The 20,587-nt window shown below is 44.9% G+C and overlaps 1 protein-coding gene across 2 annotated transcripts in view; it reads right to left on the reverse strand.

The window, feature by feature from the left end:
• Positions 1-3,868: 3,868 nt before the first annotated feature.
• Positions 3,869-20,587, reverse strand: part of igl (IQ calmodulin-binding domain containing protein igloo) — a 242,356-nt gene continuing 225,637 nt past the window's right edge. For both annotated transcript variants that reach the window (XM_075692777.1, XM_075692778.1), the window contains 3 exons: positions 18,834-19,013; positions 17,104-17,215; positions 3,869-7,656 (listed from right to left, as the gene is read on the reverse strand). In XM_075692777.1, the coding sequence (XP_075548892.1) occupies positions 17,114-17,215; positions 18,834-19,013 (282 nt within the window). In that variant the 3' untranslated portion in view covers positions 3,869-7,656; positions 17,104-17,113. The remainder of the gene's footprint in view (positions 7,657-17,103; positions 17,216-18,833; positions 19,014-20,587) is intronic.

The following is a 20,587-nucleotide window of genomic DNA, read 5'->3' on the forward strand; positions in this document are numbered from 1 at the left end:
TCTTAGGTGCACTACAAAATAGTGTGTGTCAGTTTTGTTAAAAGTTTTGTTAAAAGGGGCATCTGTCAAGAACAAGTGAGCAAATTAAATTGTTCACAGCAATCATTTAAATGCACCCTGTAAAAGAATGATATGTCAGATAGGAATAGAATAGGTGGAAACCCTTGCTAAACCTTGCAGGTGCTGCATATGTAAGTGCAACTGTATACACAGAAGTAACACTTTGAAAATTCGTATCACTAATGAAAGTAATGATGTCTCGGGTATGTTGCATAGATCTCAAGACATTTCTGATAGCAGCTTTCCTGCAAGACTGAATATTTTTGAATTGGTGTTAGAGAAAAAGGTTCAGATGTGTACCTTTTTAAGAAGTTCAAGTAAGTTTTTTTTAATGATTTATTTGACAGCAATGATTTATATCCGGCAATTTTCTGAAATGCCTTGGCATTTTCCAAGTACACTAGGTTCAAGATAGTTGATTTTGTTCCTGTACTGTAGGAGTTCAGTCGGCCGCTGGAGTGTGTTGCAAATAAAGAAGGTGCGCTGAGCACGAGCGGTGGCCAAGGGCGCTTCTTTCGCAGTTGCTGCCATGATGACGAACGAGTCTGACGTCCGGGTCTAATCCCCGTCGGTTGTTTGCTACATGGAGTCCGCACTTGTTTAAGCAACAAAACTCTTAAGAAACATTCCGGAACCAGTATATTCTGCTGCTGTGTATTTTTAGTAATGTTTATTGTACAGGACATACATAAATTCGGCAGAGACACCTAAGACTGCTTACGGCTTACGTGCGGGAATGTGAAAGCATCATAGTCCCTTTGGTGAAGTGTCTTTTTTCATGTGTTCCTTGTCTGCGTAAGCTCTTGCCTGCGTTCCAACTGCACCTCGGTGAGGCCAAATCACAATGCACTCTCTTGCCCGCGAGGAGTTCATATCTCTGAGGACCGCTCAGTACTGTTCAATTGGACATTAATTCTTTTTATTTTATACACACATGACATGGCGCCACCTCCTCCCCATTGGCTGCAATGATGCACACACTAGGCACACCTTAAGTCAATGAGAACCATAGAGCTGCCGTGGTGTCGGGGAACTGTGCTCATCTTGCGTCGCACAGACCCGGGTTCAATTCCCTTGCCATGTAGACCGAAATTTTTTTTGCAAAGCGAATAATTTACTTTGTTTAAAGGAACCTCCCTGAGAAATTTGACGTTAATTCAAGGATTTTGTGATGTGTTTTTACTCTTTGTGCCGTCAGCAATTTTTGGTGCCATCTTTCAGTCAGGCCGACTAGGCCGACTGATCTTTATTTATTTATTTATTTTATTTTAAATACTTTCAAGGCCCGTAGGCGCTACAGAAAGGAGTGGTACATATACACAGAAAAAGAATGCAGATCAATGAATAAAATATTTGTTAGATGGCATGGAGAACAGCAGCCTTGAACCTCGATGAGTCTATAATAGTAGCGACCGATGCGGGGAGGTGGTTCCAGTCATTGCAGGCGCGAGGTAAAAAAGAGTAATAGTATGCATTCGTGTGACAAGATGGCGCGAAAACTTTATGAAGGTGATCGCTGTGGGATGAAAAGTAGGAAGGAGGTGTAAGAAGTTTTTCTTTTAATACCGGGTTGTGGTAAATCTTGTGGAAAAGGCAGAGGTGACTGTATGCACGACGTACCGAAAGTTCCGGTATGTTAAGGGTTTGCTTCATGAGTGTTGCGCTAGCACGACGAAAGTAATTAGATAGAATAAAGCGGGATGCGCGGTTCTGAATGGCTTCGAGGGAGAGGGTTAGTGATACTTGAGGGGGATCCCAGATGGCCGAGGCATATTCTAATTTTGATCGAACAAGTGTTTTGTAGAGCGTCAGTTTTAAAGATGCAGGAACGGCGTAAAAGTTTCTGCGTAAAAGTAGAAAGAAAGGGTAAAGGGGGATGAAAGCTACAGGAAAAATAAAGTGTTTGCAAAAGGCAAGCAGTTCTTGCCTGCAGTGGATACTCTTTATATATATATATATATATATATATATATATATAGCGCTTGAAACAGTGCCACCAAGCAGTACCAATGCGCAGATAGGCATAGGGAGATTGATCATAGTGGAAGTGTATGGGGCTGCCTTGCTAGCTTTCATGGGGAGGGGAAAGAAGTCATTGCAGTGGTGGTATACCAGTGCACACCAGATGTACGTGGAGCCCACTGTCCACCTGCAGAGTGTCTACTATCACGGAAAACCTGGAATGCTGAGGGGATTTGTCAGTACGGAAAACTTGGAGGGCAGACAAGGAATTTTCATCCTGTTTTTCGTCCTGGTTGCTTTTTGAATAGGGGGAAAATTGGGATCACACTGTTTATTGTGAAGCTAGAGGTACGCCAGGAGGAAGCAGAGTTTTCAACTGAACCTACGCAATCTGCAAATAATAGTATTGTTTACTGGTTTTGTGTTTGTTAGCTCGACTGGATGCTTGCAATATTGTTAAACACATGATTGAGTCAAATATGTTAGTGCGTTTGAGCTGACTTATACCTTACTCGTGGTACTTGTTTGGAAATTATGGGCAGGAATGGTAGCTTGGCAAGCTATAAACCACAAATTTTTCCTTGCACCCGAACTTCCAAGGTGGACTGCCAATTCATAAAAGTAGTTAAGGAAAACTAGGAAAAATCTGTAAATTTGGAGATAACATAGTATGCACCCTGACCAACCTTCGTACTAATAAGCCATTGCTGCATGTAACCTTTGTCTCCATTTTATTATTGCAGTAACAATGGTATGGACACTCCAGGCAATGTTTGCCATCGGCGAGAAGTTCGGTACAAAAGCTTAACTGCAATAACATTGTGTGCCCTTTACTGTGGGTGCGAGGGCGAGTGAGCGAGGGTGAGCCGAGAACACAATGTAGTAGTTACCAAGAAGGATGGTGGCTTAATGCACGCCATCCTCCTGCGTGTTGGAGATCACATGATCAAATGGGCTGGGGGCAGCAGGTGAGCACACCTCTCCTACATTGGCCATGATTGCGCACAGTTGTTCATGTGGCTGAGTGCATATGCGAGCCATGCGCCGTATCTGGGAGGTCATCTATAGTGTATGCAAAGGCAGGGTGTGCCAAAATGGCTGTTCACTTCACATGAACGGTCTTTCCAAGTGCTTAATGTTGGAGGTCACAGAATCTCAAGTGTCAAACACACGATGAAGCAAGAGGCAGGCCGAAGCATATGGTCCTTGAGGCTGGCATTCTTCATTTTGCCAGAATTCTTACAGCGAATGTTCGGGCTTATCAAGTGAGATTTATTCATGTTTGCCTGTTCACACAGGATGGCATCCTTGTTAATTACGAAGTGAACTTGGGCTGCAGTTTATGTGGCCGATAAAACTAGGAACCTTATTTCGTGGAGTTGTCTAACACTTTGCAATCACTATCAATGCTTGTTTTTTTGAGCCGAACTAGGATGACCTCGGAAATATTTTTTGACGGAGAAGCTGACACATGGGTGCTGCAAAGAGTGCAGTGGTCAATGTGCTCTGTCCCGATCTGTAATGTGGAAGGGGAATAAATCTTCAATGACCTTCACAATGACAGGCAGGCAGTTTATTCTGTTGAGAAGCTTCTGCTACAAGCTTTTATTTGAAATTTCTTTGGGCTTCATCGGGTCCATAGCTGTAACACAGCAGAGGTGGTGGTGAATGTCCTACCTCTACACCGGTCCTTTTTCTTTTCCGTTTTTCACTCCCTTGCTGCGGATGTTGCTTGTAAAAGATGCTTGGTGTCTTCTCAATGCCATTGTAGATGCATTCTCAGGCCTTCAATAAAAAGTACAAGCACCTTTGTTCGTGGATGTGTTGCAAAGAAATTTGACTGCTGTGAATGTTGATAATAATACTTTTATTAAAGAATGAAGACATTCTTCTTTTTATCATACTTAGCACATATATCATCATTGTTGCCACACACACATTCAAATGTTCGTACTCCCTGTAACATGTCACCTCAGGTGTTGAGGTTCTTTCCGAACACTGAGCCAATGGATGGGAATGTGAATGTTAGGCGTCCAAGAAGAAAAAAAAAAAAAACACACTAGTGCAAAGGCAGAGTGGGGCCTGCATTCCTACGAAGGCTACAACCCAACCATTCAGTCAACAACATCCGCCCGCCCACCCATTTAGCTAGTGCACTCCCCTTTGACTTCACTTGCTAACATCACAGCAATGTTTTCAAGCATGTTTCAACAAGTGCATGCAAGCTTTACAAGGAACACTAAAGCCAAGTCGCCAGCTGCTTTCCAAAAGGCAAAGTGAGTAAGGTTGAAGAGTAAAGTACAGGTTCTTAGGTTGTTATGATTAAGTACTTGCATTGTATGTGCTGACGTTGTCATTGATTTGCAATCTGTTGTGATGCATCTTATTTGTCCAAGAGGGAAATGTTGACATTGCAGGAAAAATAGTCTGTATTTGCCTTGAGATATTTTATAGCCAATTCATGTCAACTTTTGTGCTTTTGTTATGTTTTTGTGGTTTGGGACTATATGAAATTGAACATAAAATGAGCCAAGACAAAACTGTGATACTGTTACACAAACTATTATGCATATACATAGCCTGTTTCAACAGTGAAATGCAGAGTAAATTGGATTCGTGCTGATAAGAGTAATGGAAGTTCTGCTGAAGCTGGAAATCAGCTTTTTGTAATTGATTTGCCTTTAGCTGTTTATGCGGTCTGTGAAAGTTATGTTTAAATATTGAGTCACAGTTTGAATAATTGCTTCATAAACTTGTTAATTTATTGTATGTTTAATTTGCTTTTATCGACAGGAGCCAAATTATATGCACGTATGCCAATGTGCGTGTTGAGTAACCAGAAGCTGCATTTGAATTGAGTGGCCTTAACATGTGCAGGAAACATGCAGCATATAAGTTGGGGTCATCTGTCTTTGGAGGCCACAGTTAAAGGCATGCTGGGGGCTGTGGGCAGAATTTTTTTTTTTTTTAGGCTTGATGCATATAGGGGTGTTAGAAGGTCGTCCTATATGGATTTAAATAAGCCCTGAAACACTTCTTTAACTAATCATAGAATGACCTCAGTATTAAAGTATGTCGCGTCATGAACCTCATGCCACAAAAGTTTTTCGAATCCTTCGAGTATTAGTGAAGTTATTGCACCAGTACATGGCTTTCTCTCTCTTTTCGTCTCCGCTTACGCAATGGAAGCTCTACAGGGGAGAAGCCAAGAGGGTTCTCCCACTCCCCTACTCCTTAATGGAGCAGGGGCCAGGAGGAAAGCATTCAGGCACCCTGCGGCGAAATACGGTGGAGGGGCTCATCTCGGCACCCCTAGGCTACCACGGTAGACTAAGCTACGCAGCAGGTGCAGCTGGCAGGGCAAGGATGGAATAATTTTTCTGTGTTTTTCATATTGCAGACATACGTTTCATTCAACTCAACACTAGCAATTATGTGTTTCTGAGAATGTTCTTGCAATCCGATCAGGAAATCAACCAATAGCATTGGTCTACGAGCTGCTTTCAATGACAGCACATGACAACAATGTGGAAGTGAGAGCAAGTGATTTTTCGGCGTTTTTGGCACGAGACTGTAAATTTCCTGCTGCATGCAGTGCAATAACATTTGGCTCACATGTTCGTAGCAGCCTTTATGACAGATCAGCAATGTTTTCTTACTATGTTCAAAAAGTGTTTCAGGGCGCCTTTAAGGATTTAAAGCGTAGATTAGGGACAATGTTGACAGCTATAGGATTTAGATCATAATATGAAAGCCTTACTCGAATGTCCCTGAAGCCAGAACAGTTAGTGCAGAAAATGATTTCTGGACGTGCTCCAAGCCCTTAGCCCTCTTTTGGTTACGATCCAGGAGTTGTCCTGCATGTGACCTTAGTGTTGATTATTTGCAGATAGCTCAGCCTCGCGAATGTCCTCGTAGAATGCCTGCATTAATATGTTTCACTACCAAGCAAAGTACCCTTGCATTTAGGTCATGCCATAAACTGTTGGCACATGCTGCCCAAATTCAGCAAAAGCAATTACAAGGCCAACTGCAAAAAAATAGCTGACAGATGCTGCTTGAGAATAAAGAATGTACTGAGCCAGAAGAGGCGTAATACTGTATTTCTTCGCTGTGCTCTGAGTGTTGCGACTTTCATATTTCATGCTTGTCTGAAATTAGCTCATTCCCTCATTTTACTTCAAGCCGCTTTGGGCACTTTATTTTGTTTTGTCTACGTGAACAACAAGCGTGCAACGCATTGGTGGACTGTGTTGTAACAAACTGTTCCATCCTTGTAGTAAATAGACTTCGGTTGAAGATGAGGTGTCCCTAAGCAAGTTGTAGCAAAGGTGGACACATTTAGCATCTAGAAAGCCAAGTATGATATGGTTCATTTACGAGGAGCTCATGCCACAGTTTTTCACATCCATGACATTGTGTGAATCCGTATGCTGTCGTAGCCTTCACATCAGACACTGTCAGAGCAGCACATGCCTTTTGAGAGCTGTCAGTTCGAACGGTGGATAAAGACACCCATATTGACAAATGCACCTCGACTTTATGCTCCTCCTCAATCCTCGTAGAATGGAAGCAGCACTGTCCCTCAACTGACGCCACTGTGCTAGCCATGGCATCCGAGATCTCAGCCGACACACACGCCGAAAATCCCGGAAATCATGCACTATGCTTTTGAGGAGTTGCTGGGAAACATATCTTCGTTGAGCTGCAGATCTAGGACGTCATTTCCTCACTTCCTCTGGGATATATTGGGTTGCTTGGGGGGGGGGGGGAGCAGGGGGACATACCCTTCAAGAACTGTGTGTTGAGCACCTTGCATACTTGTATTAAGGATTGCTTGTTCCTTGTATTATATTAGGCATTGTTTGCAAAGCATTTATCCACTCCAGCACGCTGAAGATCTTGGATGCCATCGACTGATGCTTCTACAAATTTCCTGGATGAAGAGTTTGAAACACTTCTCTACTTTGCTGCTTTCCAGAAGATCCTAGAAGTACCTGATTATGATGGCTTTGTTATGACGCAGTGTCTGTCACTCAGCAGAGCCAGAGAGGAGTGCTGAGACGAGCTGCATTTGTAAAGATGGCAAAGACATGGCATAAAATAGTTTTAAAATCATCTACCTTGCACAGGTGTGAAACCCGCATCCAAAACGCAGGTTAGATTGTGGTCTTGAGCCTTAGAATGTTGCAGATGCATATGCGCCTACGAGAGGTTGTTTAATTTAATGCGTGCTCATACAAAAAACCGACTGTAGAGAAATGTGGCATGGGAATTCCACCTGTGCAATGAATATATCGTGAAGTTTGTTTTGCTAAGTGTTTACATGCGAGCTGGCGCCAGGCTGGAATTTCTTCTTTAGTGTAACTAATATTCAGAATGCACCAGGGTCACCGAACCACCGGCGAAATTTGGAATACGAAGCGTGTCATGAAGGAAGTGGGAAGTGCAGTATGATACGCAGACCATGCAGGGTTGCAGAAATTTTTCTTCTTTTGGGGGCCAGCTTCTCCACGCTGCCTTTGTTGCGTGCATTGGAGTTAGATGAAGTCGAACATTGTAGAGTTGCATGCTATGTCACAAATAATTCATGTATAGGCAGGCTTCCTCGAAGGCTTCACGATGGTCTTCAGCCTAAGGGGGTGAAAGCAAATAGAAAAGAACATTAGTATTCATCTGTGTGCTGCGAATGCTTTTTCGTAACATATGGTGCCGACAGCATTAGTGGCCGGCCCATTCATAACATGCAATTGCTCGATGAGAAAACAAGACTGGTTTATCTGTAGCTGTTTCAGCAACAAATGAATAGATGCAGTGCACCCCATGAACAAACGCTACCGTGGGAAAAAGAAGGAGAAGAGTGGTGTGGTCACACTTCAGTGATTCTGTCCGTCAATGATTGTAACCACATCAATTGTTTTTACGTTCGAAAAAAAGCCCAGTGTTGAGTCATGCTTTTCTACAGTTCCATTCAATGGAAACTATAGCCGAATTAATTAAAACACTCATAGGGCAGATATTTTAGTTTTATCTCCGGCTCGAATCATCCAGTATTCAGTGAACAAAACCTGTTTCATACAAAAAGTAATTTTATTGTATGAAAATATTGTGGGCATTGTGACTCGCCCCGTCGCCTTCGTGCGGGCGTTTGCTGATTACGTCACTTTTGCACTTGGGTCATTGCACATGAAATGTCCCGGATCCCAAAAGCGACCATTGCCGATTCTTCTGGAAAAAAAATTGGGCTATAGTTGGCAATTGTGTGAGTGAGTTTTCACAAACGTATTTTTCTCTGTTTTGTCATGAAAGCATTTTTCCAAGTGTCTGTGAAGAAGGAAAAGTTCCTTGGATGGAATGTTCTTTTTTCTTCATAACTTGGGAAACTACATACAACGATAAATATTATTTTAGAATATTCTACTTGCCTTGATCTTTCATGCGATGTTATAAGTGTATGCATGTAAGAATTTTCCGTTTCTAAGGGACTCGGTTAAAAAAAAGATCACTTTAAGATTTTTTTGCATAAACGTTGTTAATGTTTGAGCCGCATTAAGTTTTTTCCTGCATTTGCCTGTTGGTATTATTCATGGTAAATATAATGTGAAATTATTAAAAAAAGCTAGTTTTCCAAAATATTGCTTTCAGAGTTGACAAAATGACTTTCACGACAATCAGACCTAGATTAAGCATCCAGACTTCCAGATAAAGATACGCCAGATGGCTGATTATGTGCACCAACCTCTTAACTTTCTGATCTAGAAATATTAATTCAAGTAAATTTTGTTTGAGGGAAGAATTTTTTTTTAAATTCCATAACTAATCTCGCCGGTTGGGTAGAGTTTCCTACAATTACTAAAAGGAATTATGGCTCTGCAATCGCTGAGCTCGTGCTCCGAATGCCTGGGATACGGGCGCTTTTGCTGTTTCGGTTTCGAGAAGCAACAAGATGGGCCCTGGAAGCTGGGCACGTGATCGCAAAAACCTCTGACGTATGCTCTGACGCGCACGCCAACGCGCACGCTGGCGTCCGAGCTTTGTGCTGGTAGTTCGTCTGCTACGCCTGCATGCGCTCTGCGATGTCCTCGCCACCATCTTCGTCGTTTTCATCGTGAAGGCCGATTGCCTGCAGGCGGTAGTCGCCGTCGTATTAGACGTGGCCAACCACTTTCGATTCGGCCCTCTAGAAAGCAGCGACTCGGATATTGCGACCGGCGACAGCGAGGTGAACCTCAAGACCCTCGCGTCGGCCACGTTCAATGGTGACACGACAAATCGGCGTCGAACGTCGTGGCCTGCACGGCATTTAACGCGACAGAAACTGCCGTTTAATTGTGCAGTTGCAGCGACACGGAGAGCGTCCCACTACAAACAACAAACTGAAAAGAAAAGCACATGCAAACAGCATGGCAGCCAACGAAAATTCGTGACGCGGCGTTTTTTTTTTTTGGTTGTTTAAAATCCCTCCTTGATGTCGATGTCGCGAGGTGCTGCGTTTTGCGGCTGGCTGCGCGCACGTACGTTAAAATTGATTTTAAATATGTTCGAAGCTATATTCGCCGTTGATGTTTTGCAGGCGATGTGTGTGTGTCCACATATATAGATCTCACGCGCTATCTCCACTTGAAAACTTTGTTTCAGTACTCTAAATATATTCGCGGATGCAAAATATTGCCTGCTATCGGCGAAAATGAAAGTCGTATACCTGCTCCTGTGAGAGTGAGGGCTATAGTTCCGGTTAAACATTTCTGTATAAGAAAAAAAAAAATATGCATCAGTTTCGCCCGAAAGGCGAAGCATTGCTTGCACTAGCAAATCTTTAGAAAGCGATACGAACTAAGGTCAGTAGGTTTATCATCTGCATAGATTGGCGTAAACATTCGTTTGCTAAATATGTTGTCTCGCAGGCGAACACATCTCACTCGATGACCGCGAACACTCGCTGTCAGAACGCTGGCGTGATGAAGCGGTAGCAGCGGCGAGAGAATTCCCCTTCGTGCTGCCTCTCGCTTCCATGAGAATTAGGTGACTAGGAGCGCGAGAATATAGCGCACACGAAGCCATCAGCTATCTCGGGTAGCCTAGCCTTTCAACCGACCTCAGATTACCTTTAAGATAGGGCGCGTGCGGCCGCATTCATCCGCCCGAAGTGAAGATGCGCTGCGCGCTAACCTGCCCCTTCCCCCAACCTCTCCCTCCTCCTTGCGCGCGTGAGCCGCCGCTTCAAGCCACCATCCTTCTGGGTTCATCGTCGCAAGCTTTCCCTCGTAGCTACAGCATGCGGTGCGCAATCGCGATCTTATCGCACTTAGACTTTATAGGTACATCACGGCGACGGCGATGGCGGAAAGTCGTCGGAGTGACCATATCATTGCAATCGCAATAAAATGAGGAAACGCACATGTGCTATGTTCTACGCTCATCCTTGTTCTTCTTTTTTCATCTCTCGCTCGAGCGATGTTTACTCTTCCCCTGTATGTTGCGCCAGAAACCGTGAAGTCAGACGTCTCAAAATATGCACAACTTTTATGTGCCGTAAAAGCCAAGGACATACCAAAATAATTTTTTAAGGAATATCTTCGTATGTCATCAACATCATCATCATCAGCCTAGCTACGCCCACTGCAGGGCAAAGGCCTCTCCCATACTTCTCCAACTACCCCGGCCATGTGCTAATTGTGGCCATGTTGTAACTTCGTATATATTTGAGTGTAAATCTCAACGGTTAACTAGCCTCGGCCGAGCGTTTTTGATATCTGTGACCCCGCCGAAGACAATTATGTGGGAACCTCAAGGTATTGTTGCACCACATGTCTCCTTTGTTTTCTGGCGTGCAACTTCCCTGGACCTGCGCTCTCGATGAAAGTGCACCTACGTCTTTGGTATTGAATTCCGCAATGTGCTTTATATATATATATATATATATATATATATACGGCTTTTTTTAGCTGCACCAAATTTTTAAAATTAGAAAGATATAAATCACGGTAACGTTATGTTTAGCATTCGAGCTTACGGAGATACAGGGGAATTTCCGCAATTACGGTAATTAACTTTTTATTTATCAACTATAGGTGGCTACAGCAAATGGGCACAGACGCTCTTTTTCCCGCCAGTTTCGGTTTCAAGGAGTCTGCCAAGGGGATCAAATTGTTCGCGTAGTTCCCACATGAAATCCGCTATTCAAAATTTAATCGTTGGGATAGGTAGTATCGAGGACGGGCTTCAACGTATCCATTTGCCACCTATAGTTGACAAACAAAAAGTTAATTAACGTAACATCGCCAATTACGCACGTAATTGCGGAAATTGCTCTATATCTCTGTAAAGACATCCTGTATGTTGTCTTTTTTTTTTAATACGGGCAGGCTCCTTCCGTGAAGAAGCTCTCTAAAAGGCCCGCGGATCTCATCGCCCATATAATTATACCACTTTGGGAGCATGATGCTATTGCTTTGCGCATTTTTCTCTAGTGCCCCTTCAATCGCTCTTTAAATCATATAAAATTCTCTTATGTAACGTATTCCGAAGCGACACAACGGGCTATCAGAGATGCCTTGTAGAAGGCGGCTCCGGGTTAATTTTGACCACTCGTGCGTCTTTGGCGTGTACATAAATCTAAATGGACGAGCGTTTTTTTGCATCATTCTCGCTGCATCTGAAAGGTGGCCGGGACTCAAACCGGCGACTCTCTGGTTAGCTGCAGAACGTTGCAGCCGCTGAGTCGCCGGGACCTCTCCAAGTGTTCTTGCGGCTGTGACATTATCAGGTGTTAAGGTTCGCTTGACAATCATCTACAGGCAAGACCTCGTGTACTATATATTTCTTATTGTGCCATATCTCGAACTTTACAGGTGTACAAACGCGCGCGCGCCCGGACGCACACACGCACTCCCTCTCAATTTGTGGCACCAACGTAGTCTGACGTATCCAGAATGTCACAAGGCGTGAGTGAGCGACTTGAAGCTTCTCATTTTTTACAGCGATACCGTACGTGACTAGCCGATTCGTCCGTCCGTCCGTCTACTGGTCGCCTGTACGCCGAAAATTCCTCCGGAGCAACCCCATGTGCATGCGTAAAAAGAAAGAAGAAGGAGGTGCGCGATTAGCCAATACCACCTAGATAGCACAAGGCCTGTTTACTCCAATCCATGACGTCACGCTACCTGGTCCAAAATGTATATTGACAAGGCTGGCGTGATGAAAGCGGTGACGTCAAAATGACTGTTGCCTACTCATGAGCATCCCCCATTAGATTCTATGGCAGTTGGGCCAGGTAACATGACGTCATGGATTGAAGTGAAAAGGCCTTGTGCTATCTAGGTGGTGTTGGATTAGCTGCGCCTGTAGCGACGTCGTTGCTCTCCGTCGCAGCCGAGCGCGCGCACAGCAGTTTCTCTCCGGCTCCGAAATGGGCAGGCCACGCGTCGTACGTACACCTGAGGAGCAGGCGGCTTTCGATCAGCAACGCCGCGAGCACAACTGGGAACGAGCTCGTCTTCGCCGTGCCGATGCTGCAGCCCGGGCACAAGCACAGGCTCGTTCAGCCGAGCGCAAGCAGCAACTGCGTATACCGAAGATCCGACAGACTACCAAGCCGTCGTTTAATGAACCGTCGGGATTAACCCAGTGATAAACACCGGGGCCGCATGTTTCAGCTTCGCTGTTGGAGTAAGGAGTGCGTGGGAAGTCATTTTTTTTCTCGGCGTTCTTTGCCCCCTTGCGCCACTAAACACTATCCATCATCATCATCAAGCTCCTAATTTTCTTAACCCTTTCAGCGTCGTTTCTTTCTTTATCTAATATAATAAAACGAACAGAACGGTTTATTTTTCGTTAAATTATGTATTCTTGGGTTTTTGCGTACCAAAACCACAATCTGTTTCTGAGGCACGCCGTTGTGGGGGCCTCCGAATTATTTTAACCACCTGCGGTTCTTTACCGTGCACCCAGTGCAGGTGCACCCTTGTTATGGTCCTCACATTCCTATCTTCGCTTCCTATATCCTTCCTACAGTTTCGTTTTATGGTGTACATACATGCTGAAAAACGAACCGGCACGTCGTGGCGCTTAAAGCAACCCTCGGAAGGCGAATGCTATAGTTTCGGTTTCAAGGAACATGCTCGCTCTAAGCGGTTGCCGGATATCCTATTTTTTTAATTTCTATTTTTGTGAATTCTAAATCGGGCGATGTGCGATAAGCGGTTGTCTTCGTGCGTCCGTCGAGCTTACCTCCGCTCACCCTTGCCACTCGCTCAGCTATATCAAAAGTCGGATCGCGCTTGGTCATCCGCTTCGGTTGTGGTCACAAGTACGAAGATGGGAAAGATAAGACAGAGAAGCTCGATCAAGCGTGCAACGAACGGAAGACGCAGGGAACCAGGTCAACCAAGCATTAGACGAAGATGGCTAAAGCGGATCATCACATGTGTTGCGCGGCTCTGTGGTGGTGTCTTGTTCTCGTGTCGCGTCCCGTCTACGTTTTGCGCTGTTGACACCAGGATGGAAAACCAACAAGCCCCAAGCTGCTATTCTAGCGGCTCTGCGCTGTTCTAACACCGGGAATTCCAGTTCTGCGAAGTTTTTCAGGTTGCATAATGACAGCTGGTAAGCACAAGTATCTATTTTCTGAGCAGGTATTCATATCGCATGAGTAAACCAATTCTGTGCAAGCCTCAGTGGACTGGCATAGGACCAGTGTCGCTCAACCCATTCGTCATGACGGCAGCCCATCTGCATGCTGTCGGTGAAATACTTGTACTGAAGGGCTTGAGTGCGTGTTTGTTACATTTTTTTAGTTGATCCACTTCACAACACGCTAACAAAATTAACGATTGATGGTGCCAGAAAGTCATTTTCTTTACACTACCTCCACTATATATGTGGAATAGTTCAAGGGCGGTCCTAAACTTAACCACAAGTTAGGAATTTCAAAGCGACTACTTTCACGAAATGACGAAATGTAATATATTGCCTGAGAATATTGGTAGTTAACGATGGTTTGCTATATATAATTATTTTTCGTTATGATTGCTTGGCACTGGTGTATACGAGCGCTGTCCCGGTGCCTTGAAAAATGAACAGAAGCTTCTAATGTAAACGCGGCAGAAAAAAAGCAAACATCGCCGCGCGGCCAGCGGACCTGCAAGAGGGCATGAGCTCAGCCCGTTTGCATGCGAAGTGGGAAAGAGCTTCGCGGCAAGCCTCCTCTTCCCGGTAGCGTGCCCTCTCCTTCTACCTTCCGACCTCATCAGCGACGTCATGGAAGTATTGTTTAGTTTGTGAATTATTTCCAGTTGGATACCCGACAACTGCCAGTGGTGGAAGCGGCCCTGCGCTGGATCGGCATGGGACCGAGTGTCCCAAGGGAGGTATCGGGAGTTTCCGCCCCCTGCTTAAAGGATTAATATTTGAATATCAAACGTGCTAATATGTTCATATGTTCGTTTTCCTATGAATAAGGGCTTTTCCATTCAGCTTTGGCCGCGCTTCTTTTTTTTTTTTTTTCGATTATGCTTTGCGTTATACTCTGCCGAAAGCTCGAATTATTGAAATGCCTTGCTTGAGTTACGTGGTTTCCGAATGCGTTGAGTGCATAGCGGACCAAACGAAATTGCGAGTTTTGTTTGAATTAGCCGGAGTTTTGAGTTTTCGAGATTTCATAATGGCGACTCAACGCTACCTAACTTGCGTAAGGTTGGTGTGTGAGACGCGGCGGAGTTTCGCAATCGAATGATTGCGACCATGGCGCGATCTGGCTATCATTGTGCCTAGGCGACTTATCGATCAAAACAGAACCGGAATTGTGCGGTGAAGAGCTTCGAGGCTCTTAATTTGGTGAAGGAAAGAAACAAACAAAAGGAAGTGAACAAGAGTTCCTCTCTTACATACGTCGTTCACCTTTTGATGATGGACGCTCCAGAAAGCAGATGAAAATTCAATCGAAGAAGACAGCCGCAATCTCTCTTACTCTCCAGATTTCCCCTCCGCGCTTTTTTTCTTTCCCTTGAATTCGATGAAACATTTTGTACTGAGCTCACGTCGCCTATATAGTGCGGGGAGCGCATGGCAACAAAGGCACGTAATGAAAAAGACTCTCGAGCCCGAACAATCGATCCGACACAGAGTAGGCCGCTGCTGTGCATCTTCTCGGCGTTCCGGGAGAGAATGCGTACATGCTGCCGGCAGTGCTGATAAGAAGGATTGGGCTATGTGATTTGGTGGCCGCGATCTTGCAAAAAAGCTTGATGAGCATCGCCGAAGAACTGCACCCCCCTCCCCTCCCCACCGTTTCTCGCTTCCCTTGCCCTTTCACTGTTACTCCCACCGCCTCCCGCCATGAGCAGATCCGACGTTCCCGCGTAACCAGCACGTCCTGTTTTCGTACCAAGAGATCCCGATCTGTGGAAGTACAAGGTAGCCGTGTGGAACATCGAAATTCGTTGAGAAGCAGAACAGACGACATACGAATGAGACCGGTGTGAAAATAGGTAAGGTGGTGTTGGGCGGAGACTCTCTAACTGTCGGCGGCTTCAAAAGGTGCTCCGGCACCGCTATATAAAGGGCTGAAATACTGCTTTATCAAGCTCTATTGCTATATTAAGCGAGCTCTAAATGTTGCAGCCGACCATCATTAATTACCTGTGCTGGAAGTAGCTTCGGCTCTTATAGCACGGTTTAGTTGCTGCAGTAACGTTACGGATGTGTTGTGAAGCGACCAAGTCGTGTATTTCTCAATGTGTGACACTGTAGTGGAAGCCACTGGTAATTTGCATAAGAAGTCGTAACACGCAGCCACAAACGGAAAGCGTTGCCTCCTCGCTTGTTGCTAGTTTTGTTTCCCATATATGACGGTCGTGTCTCTCTTCATGGTCGACGCGGCTTTGTGTCGTAGGTATTTTACCAGATCATTAAGCATTGAAACGAATTCGGTCGAAGAGCAGAAAAACCACCAAACGAATGAGTATTTAAGCTGTCAAAGTCCTCTTTCACTGCCTATCGAGTACCGATCGAAACGGCGGTCCTGAACGGCAGCTTACCGTTATCCTAGAAATCTATACAGTAAGTGCATCGTATACCATTGCTAATCTATGGGTCTAAAACTTGCAGGACAATGAAGGAATTTGAGAAGACACTAAGGACCACGCAAAAAGCGATGGAACAGGAGATGGTAGGGACATGAAGATGGCAATAGGGATTACATGGACAACGGCTGTAACTGATATGGTTGAAACTGGTATGGTGGATAAAAATGGTATGGTGGATAATTACTCAGCTGGTGTGTTGAGATTAGGAAATTTACACAGGCTTGCGTAGCCAATAGTGCGGGAAGACGAAGGGGTAATTGGAGATCTCTTAGAGGGGCTTTCGGAAAACTCGGTTGTGGTTACGATGGTCACATACATATGGCGGGTAATCTGCTGGTGATAGTGTATCTTCACGCGTTCCTTACGCCCCCGAAACAATCATATCATCCCAGAATCATTAGCATGCATGGTTTAGGGGTGCACGTATACTTTACGCGCATCTTACGCGCATCTGTTAGATCGATCAAAGCGTGTGGATTACGACGCATGCGCATAACAACCTCTGAGTCGGTAAGGGTAGAAAGCTCGCACATGTCGTCGTCCCTGTCAACATGCAGTCGGCATCGCACAACTTCTGCCGTGAGCTTAGAGTTGTTATTTTACGCTCAATGAGTTGCGCCTCTTTTTGCCTCTTTTAAGTACATTTGTGGCGCGAACTGGAACCGCGGAAGATAAAGCTGTACATTCAGTGCGGCATGTCTCCTGAAGTTGAACAAGCCATCGCTGTTGTTGCGTCGTACTTTTGTAAACCCCAGTTCAAGTTCAAGTTCAATACAAGTGGTGCAAGGATGCCTATGCATACGCGTTACCGCAATACGACTCTGGGGGAGCAATGTGCGCATGCAAGGCTGGCGTGGTTAGCATCTCAAAGGCAGCGCGTCATAGTTCCCTATGCGGAAACGTACCAACTATACTTGCAACTGCGCTCTGTTGATCTGTTTGAGAAATTAAGCAATCAAATCGCAGTTGGCGGGTGTCGACAAGGCTGTGCGTTCACCTGATGTTGGTCATTCTGGCTTAGCGCGCGTCTTGTAGCCGCGAAACGTGGCCTGTATCTTGACAGCTGCCTTCGCCAGATCAGGGTCGTTCAGGTCCATGTCCTTAAGCTCCTGCAGGAAGAGGTAAATACGTGCAATTACGCGTGGTGTGGTGGTAGGAAGCACGCCGTTAGTACCTGGCGACGCGAAAATTGTTAAGCTCGGCCTCGACAATTCCGAAGAAATGTCTTTTTTTTTTAAACTGGCGCTTTGCTAGTGCGGTTAATTTTCCTTTTACTCATTTGTACACGTATGCACTTTATTCGGCCGTTTTAGCTACGCTTAATGCCGGGCTTTGTGTGCAGTTCGACATTCAATAACGTGCTCTGCCGGCTTATCAAGCATGTGACTGTCACAAAGGAAGGCACGTCTACGGAGAATGCTTCACATGGGCTTGCTTGATTTCACTCAACCACTTATATACGCACCCAATGTCTGGTACGACCTGTACATAACTGCTTGAAAGTTACTTATTTTCGAACTAAAAAAAAAAAAGACCTATCTTCGTGGTATACCGTGTCTCCCAGCTGACGTTATCCAAGCTGTTCAATAAAAAAACAAGGATTAAAATAAGCATGGTGCAAAATAACATATCGAAACCTATACGATGTTCGGTCGTCATACTTCTAACTAGCAAACGCCGTAGGTATCAATATCGTATCTTGCACCATGTATTTCCGTTAATATTTCTTTTTCGTTGAACAGCTTGACTAGCGTTAGTTGGAACACCCTATAAAGCTACTTGCATTATTCAAGCAGCACCCATCGTTCGACACCAGCTCCGGACCTTCTCCGGACTCGAGGACGAACACCGGTGACATGCGAGCGCGGTGCTCACACAACACACGCACACACGTACATCAAATGAAATAAATTCTACGACTATCCAACAACATATCTGCACGGTGTATGTAAGGGCACGTACATATACTAGTATACATGCACGTGTGTCTAATGGCCTGATATAATTGGGGAAGTTTACCGGTTTTCGCTCTGAGCAAAACCTTGGGAGACACTATCGTGACTTGAATATATATCTTTCACACCATGGCACTGAGATGTTCTCGCGCAATTACAGTTATTTTGTCCGCATTGCATAGAACACTGAAACGTTTTATCTGGTCATATCCTATATTTATCACTTACTGAATTCTTTCATAAATTGTGAATCACCGATTTGCATTGAATCGTGCTTTCCCCACTCTGGCGATCGCGCTTCGGGGCTGCAGTGTGCTGTTGTAGATAAGATAAGTGGAGGAATATTTAGTAACGTCAAAGATTATGCTAGTTCGTTCTGCATGATTCGTAATGCAACAATGTGATTTTGCCTCTGGAACGCACACCACTCTAAGCAAACGATCTGTCGACCTAGCGCAGCAAAAACAAAAGTGTCCTTTATGAAGTAGCTTGGGCATGCCGTATAGGAGACAGCAAGTCGCGTTTTCATTGATATTTGGTGCTCTTCTTGCTTATTCCTTTGCACCTTGTTTTCATTCCGCAACACTTACATGTTCCTCGTCTGTCCTCGTTCAAAGTAGCGCTGTTATACAGCTTGAATCGTGGAGAAGTACGCCAAATTAGCTTTAGTTGTTTGCCAGTTTTCGCTCTGCAGAAATCATTTCGGAGCTTCGTCCGCATAACCACGTGACCGAGGGAGAGCGAGCAAGAGGGGCCGGACGTTGGCGCTCACGTCGGGCAGTTCCTTGTCGGCGTCGTCCACCTGGTCCTTGAATTCGCCTTCCTGCTGCTGGCCCTCGTGTTTCTTGGGTTCGTGCAACGGGCTCTTGCGAACCCGGTGGCCCCGGAACGTGGCCTGGATCTTGCTGGCCGCCTGATTTAGGCTCGGGTCGGTCAGGTCGATGTCGGCCAGCTGCTTTCGTCAACGCCGTCATGCAAACCAAAGGAGAGAAAGAAAACCAGCTCAAAACGCACCCTGTTGAATGGTTAGGAAAACTCGGCGTACGAAACGAAAATTCATCGGCAGGCGCTGTGAGAGCGTCACATCGGCAATGCCAGGCGCACACATGAGCTGCCCTTGTCACGTGGAATCCAAAAGTTAGTACATATGGTAAGAACAGAGCACAAGATAGGCGTACTGCGTTTTGTTGTCTTCTCACCTTTTATCTCTCTCTCTCTCTCTCTCTCTCTCTCTCGGCGGTTTCTGACGTTTTCCTCGTGTCACTACGACTTCTGATCTAAGCGATGGACGCTTACGGCGTCCCCCTCTCACGTCTCCGACAACGACGCCGTGTTGCTGCGTCATCGTATTCAAGGAAATGAAAAATATCGCTATAGGCTCCTTCAACCATCTCCATCCCTATGACACGCTGAAGGAAAAGGAGTATTTGCTACTCTGTCAGGCACAGATGCGCTACGCAGCAACGCCACACGACAGCACGTCGCTTACAACCGCGAAAGCTGCGTTTTTTCGGGCCTGTGACATGTACTCCAAACGCTGCTTATCTAGTGCACTTTACTCAAGCGCTTCATGCCCTGCCAAATAAATAAATAAATAAATAAATAAATAAATTCGACTTTACAGCGACAAGTAAGGAAAAAATACGCAGCGCATTTAGCTAATATTAGGATGTAAAGTTGGCATTTGACTCTTTTTGATTTGAAACACTCGATTTGATGCGGTCTTGGTCCGATAACTTTGTTGAAAACGACTTTCAATAACAGTCCTATGTTACTTCTCTAGAAAGGCCATTAGAACATTCGTAATTAGGGCCACTGCTGTGCTTCACTGGGAATAATATTTGGAGGGAAATAATTCGTAAAGGCTACTCAACAATAGACCATATTCACACTATCAGTCAGGTGATATAGAAATGTGCGGAATATAACCAACCCTTATAATAGCTTTCATTGATTACGAGAAAGCATTTGATTCAGTCGAAACCTCAGCAGTCATGGAGGCATTACGGAATCAGGGTGTAGGTGAGTTGTATGTAAAAATACTGAAAGATATTTATAGCGGCTCTACAGCCACCGTAGTCCTCCATAAAGAGAGCAACAAAATCCCGATAAATTTACTCATTATATCCCCAGTACATCCACGTCTATACAGATGGTTCGTGTCATAAAAATTCCTCGACTTCCGCATTCGTCATTCCACATTTAGCGCTAGAGCAAACATTTAAATTATTCCGGGAGACATCTTCCACCATGGCAGAACTATTTGCAATCCTGTGTGCTTTGCGTTTCATAACTTTAGAAAAACATTCGCAAAAATGGGTTATCTTTAGCGATTCGCAAGCCGCTCTCACATTACTACAGAGCAATAAGAAAAATTCTTTGAACACTTCGATATTGTATGAGACGCTCAAAGAACTTACAAAAGCAAGCGCAATGAACCACGTAATTGCATTTCAGTGGATTCCTAGGCACTGCAATATTCCTGGTAATACTGCAGCGGACGCAGCTGCGAATCGAGCGCACAAT

This window comes from Dermacentor variabilis, chromosome 5 (assembly GCF_050947875.1).
Source record: "Dermacentor variabilis isolate Ectoservices chromosome 5, ASM5094787v1, whole genome shotgun sequence".
In the NCBI taxonomy this organism is placed as follows: Eukaryota; Metazoa; Arthropoda; class Arachnida; order Ixodida; family Ixodidae; genus Dermacentor; species Dermacentor variabilis.